General features: G+C 33.4%; 2 protein-coding genes across 2 annotated transcripts; both read left to right on the top strand.

The window, feature by feature from the left end:
• Nucleotides 1–5,745: 5,745 nt before the first annotated feature.
• LOC114882014 (39S ribosomal protein L15, mitochondrial) lies at nucleotides 5,746–7,848 on the top strand. The gene is made up of 5 exons (XM_029198898.2): nucleotides 5,746–5,968; nucleotides 6,181–6,335; nucleotides 6,414–6,579; nucleotides 7,040–7,199; nucleotides 7,273–7,848. Exons 1-5 carry the CDS (start codon nucleotides 5,867–5,869, stop codon nucleotides 7,572–7,574), a joined length of 885 nt encoding a protein of 294 aa, XP_029054731.2. The 5' UTR covers nucleotides 5,746–5,866; the 3' UTR covers nucleotides 7,575–7,848.
• A 94-nt stretch (nucleotides 7,849–7,942) lies between these two features.
• On the top strand, nucleotides 7,943–11,367 carry LOC114882013 (graves disease carrier protein homolog). Its single transcript, XM_029198897.2, has 7 exons — nucleotides 7,943–8,298; nucleotides 8,475–8,567; nucleotides 8,635–8,768; nucleotides 9,078–9,263; nucleotides 10,500–10,656; nucleotides 10,891–11,032; nucleotides 11,134–11,367. Exons 1-7 carry the CDS (start codon nucleotides 8,238–8,240, stop codon nucleotides 11,306–11,308), a joined length of 948 nt encoding a protein of 315 aa, XP_029054730.1. The 5' UTR covers nucleotides 7,943–8,237; the 3' UTR covers nucleotides 11,309–11,367.
• Nucleotides 11,368–11,824: the final 457 nt, after the last annotated feature.

Below are 11,824 nucleotides of genomic sequence, written 5' to 3'. Positions count from 1 at the left end.
TGTTTCAAGGAGTTGACACAAGTAAAAAAAAAATGCAATCTACTTACATAAAAAATGGATTTTCATTTTTTGAGTGCATCGTTGCATTCACGAAGAAAATGAAATCACAGAAAAATATATATTATCATACCATTGAACTTTTACATAAACAGCTTTTTCCTATCTCTTGCCAAATTCAAGATATAACCCGTCCCAATTGCATGACGTATCCTGTATACTTTTATTAATTAAAAAACATTTATTTAAAAAAGTTAATAACTTCTTCTAAAAATAATTCTCAGATTGCCCGTTCCTTCGGAGCAGGCATATATTTTTCAGCAGCGAGGAGTGCTACGGTGTGCTCTGTACAACCCACGCGTTTGGTCAGTCACAATTTATCGGAGCGGGACAATTCTATCATTTGGGTTGAAAGAAGGATAGCATGATCACCGTACATCTCACTCTAAACGCGCGCCAATGTTTCGCTTTCGTTCTTCAGGCGTTTCGTGGCGATGTCTCTGGCGAGATGAGCGTTTGAATGTGTTTGTAAAAATACTTGAGGCGCTGTTGCCTTCCTAGATCGTGTTGCGCGCACGCTAGCTGAGAATTAAACCTTTCAAGTTCGTAACAAAACACGCAAGTGGCTCCACCAGGCCTTACGAAAAAACTACTGTAATACCGACGTCCCGAATCGGTGACGTCACGTACTGTGTCTACCCCCTTAAGTATGGTCTCTCGTGAACTACAGTATACTGCATGTACATCAGGAGTGCTGCCAATTTCTGATACAGTCGTTACAATTGCAAATGTTTTCAGCCGGACCTATAATTTTTCTCTTACGACTTATTAATTACCAAGTTTGCCATACCACAATCAAATCGTTATTGGCAGCACCGTTTGTTCGGGTATTTTTAATTTTGCGCCGCCTCCGAAAACTTTGAAATATTTTTAGAAACCTATTTAACGATTAAGTAGATTGTATTAATAGCTGTGGAATACAGATATAAATGAAATAGAAATTATTTTATACTTTTTAGTGCATTTCGAAGTCGGATTTTTTTTTGTTAAAAATTATTTTATAATCAGAAAATATTCACCAATGAGCTAGTAAAAGTTTCAGTAAAAAAAATCAAAAATAAATAGTTTTAGAATTGAATTAGTATTAGTCACACCGATACGTTTCGGTTCTTTCCTTTGATCATTGGACCTCTCTCTCTCTCTCCTCCACCGTCTGTCCCTTTCTACGTTCACACTTGGTTGGTCGTCGCATGTAATCCGAGATTCGACACCTCGGCTGATATATGCAACGTCTGAGTCCCAATCTTTGTTGCACATATTCAACTTTTACTGTATAGACGGGAGGTCCCTCCATTTATTAGTTCCAATAGTACCATAGTACTTTTTTATGCAGAATGTTTCAAGGAGTTGACACAAGTATAAAAAAAATGCAATTCCATTTAAATAAAAAGTTAATTTACATTTTTTGAGTGCATCGTTGCATTCACGAAGAAAATGAAATCACAAAAAAATAGACATTATCATACCATTGAACTTTTACATAAACAGCTTTTTCCTATCTCTTACCAAACTCAAGATATAACCCGTCCCAATTGCATGACGTATCCTGTATACTTTTATTAATTAAAAAACATTTATTTAAAAAAGTTAATAACTTTTTCTAAAAATAATTCTCAGGTTGCACGTTCCTTCGGTTCTTCAGAGTAGGCATATATTTTTCAGCAGCAAGGAGTACTACGGTGCGCTATGTAAAATCCACGCGTTTGGTCATTCAGAATTTATCGGAGCGGGACAATTCTATCATTTGGGTTGAAAGAAGGATAGTATGATTACCGTACATCTCACTCTAAACACGCGCCAATGTTTCGCTTTCATTCTTCAGGGATTCAGAATTCTTCTTAAGGGGGTAGACACGGCACGTGATTTCTCCGATTCGGGACGTCGGTATTACAACAGTTTTTTCGTTGAGCCTGGTGGAGCCACTTGCGTGTTTTGTTCCGAACTTCAAAGGTTTAATTCTCAGCTATCGTGCGCGCAACACAATCTAGGAAGGCATGAGCGCCTCAAGTATGTTTACAAACACATTCAAACGCTCATCTCGCTAGAGGCATCGCCACGATACGCCTGAAGAACGAAAGCGAAACATTGACGCGTGTTTAGAGTGAGATGTACGGTGATCATGCTATCCTTCTTTGAACCTAAATGAGAGAATTGTCCCGCTCCGATAAATTCTGACTGACCTTATATACCGCACCGTAGCACGCTTCGCTGCTGAAAAATATATGCCTACTCTGAAGAACCGAAGGAACGTGCAATCTTGGAATTTTTTTAGAAAAAGTTATTAGCGTCTTTAATTTTTTAATTCATAAAAGCATACAGGGCGCGTCACGCAATTGGGATGGGTTATATCTTGAATTTGGTAAGAGATAGGAAAAAGCTGTTCATGTAAAAGTTCAATGGTATGATAATGTTTATTTTTCTATGACTGTATTTTCTTCGTGAATGCAACGATGCACTAAAAAAATGCAAATGCACTTTTTATTTAAATAAAACTGCATTTTTTTCTTTATTCGTATCAACTCCTTGGAACATTCTGCATAAAAAAGTACTATTAGAACGAATAAATGGGGGGCCTCGGCTCCTTCTCTCCTTCTCACCTTCTCTCCCCTCGCTACTATTCCCTCTCACTATTTCGCTGACGCGCCTATATCGAACAGTACAATGTTTAAAAAACTAATATTTCGTGAGATATCTCATACTTTTTATATATCTTACCATTCAACTTTTACATCAATAGCTTTTTCCTATCTTTTACCAAATTTAAGATATAACTCGTCCCAATTGCGTGACGCTTGTATTTCGAGATACCTATAGTAACATTGTTTTTCGAAACTAATAAAAAATACGAAGGAGTCAATATTCTGAATGAATGCAAATAATTTAAATAAATAAATATCTCATATACAACTTACGTAAACGTTTGCAGAATTATTGCAAAGAGGAGGTATATTCTTCTCTTGTTATACCTCCTCTTTGAGCAAGGTTTGTTATGGGGCGCTGTGAAAAATCCAGGCGGGCGTCAGTCAAAACCTATCGAAAAGGGACAATCTCAACATTCAGAATGAGAGAAAGACAGCATGACTGTAGTGCGTCTCACTCAGCGTTCGGCCGTTGTTGCCTTTTTCGCTTGCTTTCGCTTGCCTTCGGTCGAGTGACGTAACCAAGCTAACGCCTGATTTTGGCTACGATTCCAAATCGGCAGCCTTCTTAGTTAAATGCTACCTTATAACTACTAGCTGAACTGAATTTGTCACATGATTTGCTCTGTATTATCCACAAAATGACGGAACTGGTCTGTGAGAATGCTTTTACGGGCATCCGTTATTCGTCCTTATTTCGCAACAAATAAAGACAAAATAGATCTTAATTTACAGGTAAGGGTTGTGGCTAGACCGCTCAACTCATGATTTCAATCACAGCACTCTTTTAGTGGCCTAAAAATGCTTCGATTCCGCGAATGTATTTTGTCGATTTTTTACCTCTACTTTGGACGCTTATATTACTAAACATCAACATAATCCCACTGAAACATGAGTTAAGCGGTGTGCATTGGACCTTCCTCTTTCGAATAAGCCCTTACCCAGCCCCAAATGTTCTCATACAAGGACGAATAACGGAAGCGCGTAAACCCATGTTTAGGCCCATTTTTGCCGGTAAGTCAACGCGCTACTATTACCCGTGAAGCAGTATAATTAGTTGTCCCTGACAATTTAGAATTTGAATTTGCCTCTTAATATACAATCATTGATTTAACGAAGATACGCAACGGCCACACTTACAATGGTTTTATGGCGTTTCAAATTATTTACATTTACATTTTTCTCCGCTGTGTGGCGTTGTTTCGCAATGCAAAAGTTGTCGACACGTAACTGTTGCGCGTGGATTTCAGGTGTCTAGGGATTTTTGTATAAATGTTACGTGGGTAAGGTGCCCGTGGAGTGCTAAAGCACTCTGCTCGCGGCGCGAGTTTTAATAAAGTACACTTTATTTTTAAAGGTAAAATAATAGTTTTTATTCCTTTATTATTCAGACTTTATCTTTTTATGAAGAATGTATGCAAACGGGTTGAAGCTTTGAATCGTTCTGAGCTTGGCGGTGAAGATCCTCGATCGATGTTGGCTGCCATCCCCTCCTCGCTGGATCCTGAATCCTCCCTCAGGATCATCCCTGGTCCAATGGTGGTGGGGCCCATCCCTGTCCGGAGGCGGTCCCTCTCCCTGGCTTCGGTCCACCCTTGGGCGAGCGGAAGATGGTGGTGCTCCGCCAAGACTCGAGAACGATTCTGTGCACACGTGCTAAGAGAAAGCGTGGGATCCAGAGAAAACGTAAGACAACAAAAGGTCTCGCGCTAACGAGCCAAGGCAACCCTTAAGAGAATTTACGACCCTCTGTAAATAAACAGGATGTCGAAGAGACTTCGACAGTTTCAAGAACCAACATGATTTTTGTTACGATTAACGAATTAGATACAGCCCGCAATAAATTAGCTCTTTAGAAATTTCAAGTGTGATAGTCTTATTTCTCCGGATTTCCAACTCTCTCCCAGCACGATCACCCGTGTTGAGAGTTTTACAGTATCTTATCTTTTGTCTGTACATTCCTTTGAATTTTGGCTCCTAATTTATGAGCATTGATATAACATTATGCAGACATGCTGCAGTCATACTCTTATGGCATCGTCGCCATATTACATTTCATTCAGTGCTAGTGATTACAAGCTTGTGGCTAAATTCACACGATATCACACACATACATACAAGCGAGGTTCGCAACATAACAGTATAAATGTATTGTAACGTGAAACGTTTATCACGTGAATATGTCTAGAATGGTATGGCGACATTGACATGGGAATATTTATCGAATAGACTATTGTATCGATATGTCTCGAATGTTCTTCGAGGATCTTTTGTATCGATGGCTATAAATTAAGAGCGGAGTTTAAACCATCTGCGTGTACGCTCGTATTATAAAATAAACAAAGCCTAAAGTTGTAAACCCCTCGACATGGGTGATCGAGCTGAGAGAAGGCCGGAAATCCAGAGAATGGAATAGTTTCACTTAGTAAATTCCTAAAAGACAAATTTATGATAGACCATAGCTAATTCGTTGTTTTCGACCAAGTCACGAACGGTCCTTAAAAGTAACGAAGTCTTTTCGATATCCTGTCTTTTCATGCACTCTAAGAGGGTCGTAAATTTCCTCAAGAGTTGCCTTTGGCAAGTACAAGGTCTTGTCTTTTCCTATTTTCTCTGGGTCCCACGCTTTCTCGTAGCACATGTGCGCTGCAACGTTCTAGCGTCTTGGCGGAGCGCCTCCACTTCCACGCGCCTGAGGGTGGACCACAGCCAGGAGAAGGGGCCCACGCGAGACGGGGTGGACTCCTCCACCATTGGACGAGGGATGATCCTGAGGGAGGATCCAGGATCTATCAAGGAAGGGGAATCGACCGACGACGCGCGAAGATCTCCTCCGCCAAGCGTTGAACGTTCAGAATGATTTTGTCGCTTGACTCTGCAAAGTTGTTCTCACGCCGAAAATCAATATCATACTTGATTGAAACAGTTTGATAAAATTCTTAAGATTAAACTATAATCAACAGTGAACATAGTTTATTTGTTTTATTTTCGCGCCTTGCGAGCGGAGCGCCTTCGCGCTCCACGAATCACCTTACCTGCGCCTAATTCCCCAGAAATCCCTATACACCGTGAACGGACACGCAACAGTATGTATGGTTTTACTTCTTCAAAATATATGTAGTTTAAATTTAGTGAAAAGTAAAACTTTGAATAAAATAATCTATTAAATAATGTCTGGTAAACAAGGCAAAGATTTAGCACTGTCAATGTTACGCACATTGCCAAGAGTGTGTTTAGGTAATATCCGAGATAATCCTGGTTCAAAGAAACCTGTAAGTATTACGTTAATAATATTTTATATCTGTATGTAATTAAAATATTTATTTACAACAAAGAATTTTAAAGAAATTGCAAATAAAATATATTGTTTACATTTTGTTATGTATTCTTTTTGTTAAACTTTAACAAATAGCTAGTATAACATAATTTATTATTTTTAATGATTTTGTGGTATATAATTTATAATGGAATATGTTCCTAATAGTCAAAGCGAGGTAGAGGACAACATGGTGGAAACAAACATGGATGTGGTAATAAAGGTTCAGGTCAAAGACAAAATTTTATGCGTCTTGGATACGAAACTGGAAACACTCCATTTTACCTTAGATTTAGTCGTGAACCATATTACAAAGGGCATCAGTAAGTATTTTATATGATTTTGAATTAGTTTAAATCTTTTTCATTGATATGATTGATATTAAAAAAATATAACTACAGTTTAAGAAGAGAATATCCTCCACTTTCTTTACAACAACTGCAACTATATATAGACACAAACAGATTAGATTCATCTAAACCTATTGATTTTGTATCAATAATCAACACAGGATTGTATGATTTTAAAATGGAATGGAAACATGCAGGTGTTCATCTTACGGATGAGGTATATAATTTTACGTTACATGAATACCTTAACCCTAGAATAGATATATAGTGTATTTAATAAATATAGGGTGCATTGGTCTAAAAGATTAACTAAAGTTTAAAGTGCATTATAAATTTTTAAATTTCAGTAAAAGCAGTTAATATTATATAAAACATAACTCATATTTATATTGAATGCTGTAATAATCTTTTATCAAATGTTTGCAATACAGTATCTTATTATAAAGTTTGGAAACAAAAAAGCAGTTGAAAGTCTCACATGATTAGATGCATAAATCATACACATCAGAAACACCCGTAAACCAATGAAAAAAGTCATTTTTAGGTCAAAATGTTTATCTAAAATGTATAACATTAATAACTATATGAATCTATAAAACTGTATGCACCCACTCCAAAGACAAATACTATCTTTTATGTAAAAAATAATTCATAGCCCCTTTAAAATTGTTTTTAAGGGAGCTGATAATTTTAAAACAAAAGTGAATATAGAAGTTCAGTGGGCCAGTGAACATGTAATTGCAGCGATAGAAAAAAATGGTGGCACTATTACCACTGCATATTATGACACTAGGTGCTTATTCGCATTAAGCGATGTAGACAGATTTTTCACTACTGGTAAATTGTTTGATTGTATTATAACCAAATGGTATCTTGTAACGTTATAATTGAAGCATTTTCAACTATTTAGGAGAACCAATACCTCGCAGACTGTTTCCACCAACAGACTGCTTAGAATATTATATGAGTGCAGCAACACGAGGATATTTAGCAGATCCTGAAGAGATTTCTAAAGAACGATTAGTTTTAGCTCAGAAATATGGTTATGAGTTACCAAAAATTGAAGACAATCCAGATTATGAAATGCTTATGCAGCGTAAAGATCCTAGACAATTGTTTTATGGCCTTGAACCTGGTTGGGTGATTAGTCTTAAAGATAAAGCGATTCTTAAACCGAAAGCAGAATATCTAAAGGAATTTTACACAAGTTGAATTATTTGTACGATATTAATTAATAAATAAATAAGTTAGTGTGAAAATAGTGTATAAAATCAAACGGGTTAAAATTTTTCTTTAGTACTAAGATTATAAACAAACAAAGAAGAAAGTTAAAAAGTAGATTGCGACAAACGAGAAACGAAAAGTGAAAATAAACTACATATATAATACCGTTGTAGAACTTTGGAAATAAAAAATCAAGCGCGATCATAATTATACATCGTTTTAAATATTGAAATTCAATAAATGCATATTTACTAAAGTATAATATTTAGGTACTGCTCTTTTTTTTAAGAATACAAAAACTATCCATGTGTAATTTATTAATCACTGAAAGATAATTACTGATTCATATGCAAATAACACAGACATTGAATATGAACCAACATCTACGTATATTTTACGTTATTACATTTTATTTATCAATGCAGGCGTTTCGTAACATGGTGTTAAAGTCCATATTTAAAGCATAAAAACATAACCTAAACATCTGGTATTTCTAACATGAATAAGAAAAGTAAGTAAAAAACAGTGATCTCGTTATCGTCGGCTACGAGATGAAACAATGTCAACACAATAATTATTTGTAACGAATACTTCGGTTTCCTTCTTAAATTTCATTTCTGTCGTCTATATGTATGCGGCAACAATTTAACAATGTCATATCAAGTCAGATCCGAGGATTATGTATTTTTAATAAAAAGTTTATTCGCTGGTGGTAAGTTTTTTTTTTATATTCATTAGAATAATTTTCATTTATTTACTATTTAGTTAAAAATAAGTGGTATATTTTTTAATTATATTTAAACTATTAGGGTGTGAACATTTTTATTAATGTTACAAATATACAGTAATAGTAATTTATTACGAAATTATAAAATAACTGTTTAATAGGTATAGCTGGAATGTGTTCAAAAACAACAGTGGCCCCATTAGACAGAATAAAAATATTATTACAAGCACATAATAGACACTATAAGCATTTAGGTAAGAATAAATGAGTAATGCTATCATAACAAAAACATTTAAAGACTATGACATTATTTTGGTATAGGTGTTATTTCTGGACTAAAAGAAATAATCCAGCGTGAAAAATTTTTTGCTTTGTATAAAGGAAATTTTGCTCAAATGATAAGAATCTTTCCATATGCTGCAACACAATTTACTACATTTGAGCTGTACAAAAAGGTAATTATTAATTGATATTCAATTATTATGTTAAAATAGTTAAAAAATAATATGAAATTTGTTCTGGGTAAAGTGATTCCACAGAGAGAAGTAACCATTATTAGTATGCTCATAATTTAAAGGTGAGCCTTAATCATATAGATTCAGTCTTAAATTCAAATTAAGCGAGTATAAGAATATGTGTAATAGTTTGTTAGAAAAAGTACATAATTTGTAATCAAAGGGGAGAAAAAAATACTTTTGTATTATAAAGATATTAAATTACATGTAAAATTGCAAGTTCATTAAATTATCTTTCATTCTTATTAGTATCTAGGAGGTATATTTGGGAAGCACACGCACATAGATAACTTTTTGGCTGGAGCTGCTGCTGGTGTCACTGCAGTTACATTAACATATCCGTTAGATGTCATTAGAGCTAGGCTCGCTTTCCAAGTCACCGGAGAACATATTTATGGAGGAATTATACATGCGGGTGTCACAATTTTTAAAAAGGTAATTTATAAGTAAAAGATATAATTTATAAGAAGAAATAACTTGTATTTTGTGGAAAATTTTATGATTAAGTATGTATTATTATATGAAAGGTCAGTGGCACAACCATAATTATCCGACTGGAGAATTAAAAACATATTTTTCATACTTTATTAGCATTATGACAATATTTAGTCTAATTTTCTTCATTTTTGTTTATTTTCGGAAATATTTCAGTATTTATTTTTTAAAAAGTTTATAATTTCATAATATGAAAACAGCTGACTCTTCTGACCCCCCATAATTGCGCTACTGTGAAAAGTAATACAATTTTTTCTGTATATTAAGTATATTCATTGGCGTAACTAGAATTTATTTTTTAGGGTAGCCCAGGTCCCTTAGCTTTACTAACAATATCATATGTTTAACATTATTTAATTCTAACTTGTTGTGCCTTCAGATGATTTTTGGAATTTCGGGTTCCGGAGCGGTTGAAGAATTAGAATTCACCAGTGTCCGAGTAACAGTCAACAGTTTATTTCCAAAACCAGCGTCTTACAATCTGCCTCTTTTACAATTGTTCGCTCTTTTTATAATCTATCGCGTTGCGTGGGGATAACCAAAAAAGGTCGTACTGCCCGGCGCGTGTTCTGCTAGCTTGCAGAGTTTCGCTATGGGTATCTGCTGCTGATTCGGACATTCCTTAGCCGGGTGATGGTCGTACGATGATCCTTATGCTAGTTGCCGAGCACAACAAACTTAATTCTAATATTGTTTAATTTTTTTATTCATAATTTCATGTAATAAGATTATCATTGTGTATTTTCAAGTTGCATTACATATTGCAGTTTGGCCAAAATATTTATTTCTATTAGGATAAGATTTTATTAGAGGATTTTAGAGGTTTAGAATTTTAGAATCTTAAAATTTTTGAATTCTGGAATTCCGGAATGTTGGAATTTTAAAATCTTATAATTTTAGAAGTTTGGAAGTTTAAAATTTTAGAACGATGAGGAGAACTTTAACCTCTTCTTAGTTATGCCCAGTTATGCCAATGAATGTATAATGTACATACAAAGTTTACAGTTCTATTGAATTTTAAATGTTGTGCGAAAGCTTAGAAATGATAGATAAATTGTAAGTACATTAATGATATTTTAAGCTTTCGTTTTACTTTTAAAACAGTACATGTTAAATATTATTTTAAAAAGTAAATTTAAAGAATTATTATTAGTATTAATATTATTATATTTTTAGGAAGGTGGTATCCGAGCGCTGTACAGGGGATTTTGGCCAACTATTTTTGGCATGATTCCATATGCAGGATTTTCCTTTTATTCATTCGAACAACTTAAATATTTATGTATGAAATATGCACCAGATTATTTTTGTGACAAGTGTGATAGAAATACTGGTATGATAAACTCCAAGTTTTAATAATAACGTTAAAAATTTATTTTACAAAATGAATATATTTTTATTAAAGCGGTTTAAACGTTTAATTTTAGATTATATTTTTATTATTATTGGCAATTTTAATTATTTAAAAATTTTTAAAAAATTTTTCTTTTGTGAAATGCAATAATAATTATATGCTCAACATGTTAAGCATTGTTTAAGATTAATAAAACTATGAACATGGTTACAGGTGGTTTAGTTTTAACTACATCTGCTAGATTATTATGCGGAGGTGTTGCAGGTGCTATTGCTCAAAGTTTCTCTTACCCATTGGATGTTACTAGAAGACGTATGCAGTTAGCTATGATGAATCATGCTACGCACAAATATAGGTATATATATATATATATATATATCTTCAAATTTACAATATGAATAAAGAACATGTATTAAGAATAACTCAATTAAATGGATAATTATCACTTTTTTTTAGTACTAGTATGTTACAAACTATGAAAATGATATATAAAGAAAATGGCATTGCAAAAGGTTTGTATCGTGGAATGAGTATTAATTATTTAAGAGCAATTCCTATGGTATCAGTCAGTTTCACCACATACGAAATTATGAAACAAGTACTGAATTTAGATACAGGAATAAAATTATAATTTATTTTGCAAAGATCTGTAACTTGTAAAATAATTAATGTTGATTCATTTTGATTTTCTCATAATTATATTGTTCCAATTTTATTTTATGAAATAAGGATATTTTAATGAATTTTTGAACCTAATTAGATATATTAATGAAAATTAAAATGTATATTTAATTATTTTATAAGCATAAAAAGACATTTTTTTTTGTTTTCATACAAAATTTGATTTTTATACCTCTTATTTATTTATTTTATTTAGTAATAAATGGATATGTATATAATTAACAGAATTTTCAATATTTTTTATAAAAAGTGTATCAAAACGTTATCAAATGTAAAAACTGACAATTATAATATAATTGTATATTTTTATTAGCAGGATGTTAAGTAATTTTATCCGACATAGACGTGTTGTATGTGATAAATAATCAATTTAATAATAAGTTAGAAATTAAGGCACTCGAAATTTAAGTTTATAAAAGATTTATTAATAAACTAGGTACATATAGGCCGCTCGTCCGACGCGTAT

The sequence above is a fragment of the Osmia bicornis genome, chromosome 5 (assembly GCF_907164935.1).
Source record: "Osmia bicornis bicornis chromosome 5, iOsmBic2.1, whole genome shotgun sequence".
Lineage (NCBI taxonomy): Eukaryota > Metazoa > Arthropoda > Insecta > Hymenoptera > Megachilidae > Osmia > Osmia bicornis.
This window is presented reverse-complemented; position numbering and strand designations above follow the sequence as displayed.

Excerpts from the sequence above, each read along its gene's own strand:
- LOC114882014 (XM_029198898.2), top strand. The coding sequence starts at position 5,867 with ATGTCTGGTAAACAAGGCAAAGATTTAGCACTGTCAATGTTACGCACA. Across the intron at positions 6,336-6,413 it reads CCATATTACAAAGGGCATCA|TTTAAGAAGAGAATATCCTC; the intron begins GTAAGTATTTTA and ends ATATAACTACAG. Across the intron at positions 7,200-7,272 it reads AGACAGATTTTTCACTACTG|GAGAACCAATACCTCGCAGA; the intron begins GTAAATTGTTTG and ends TCAACTATTTAG.
- LOC114882013 (XM_029198897.2), top strand. The coding sequence starts at position 8,238 with ATGTCATATCAAGTCAGATCCGAGGATTATGTATTTTTAATAAAAAGT. Across the intron at positions 8,568-8,634 it reads TAGACACTATAAGCATTTAG|GTGTTATTTCTGGACTAAAA; the intron begins GTAAGAATAAAT and ends ATTTTGGTATAG. Across the intron at positions 9,264-10,499 it reads GTGTCACAATTTTTAAAAAG|GAAGGTGGTATCCGAGCGCT; the intron begins GTAATTTATAAG and ends TTATATTTTTAG.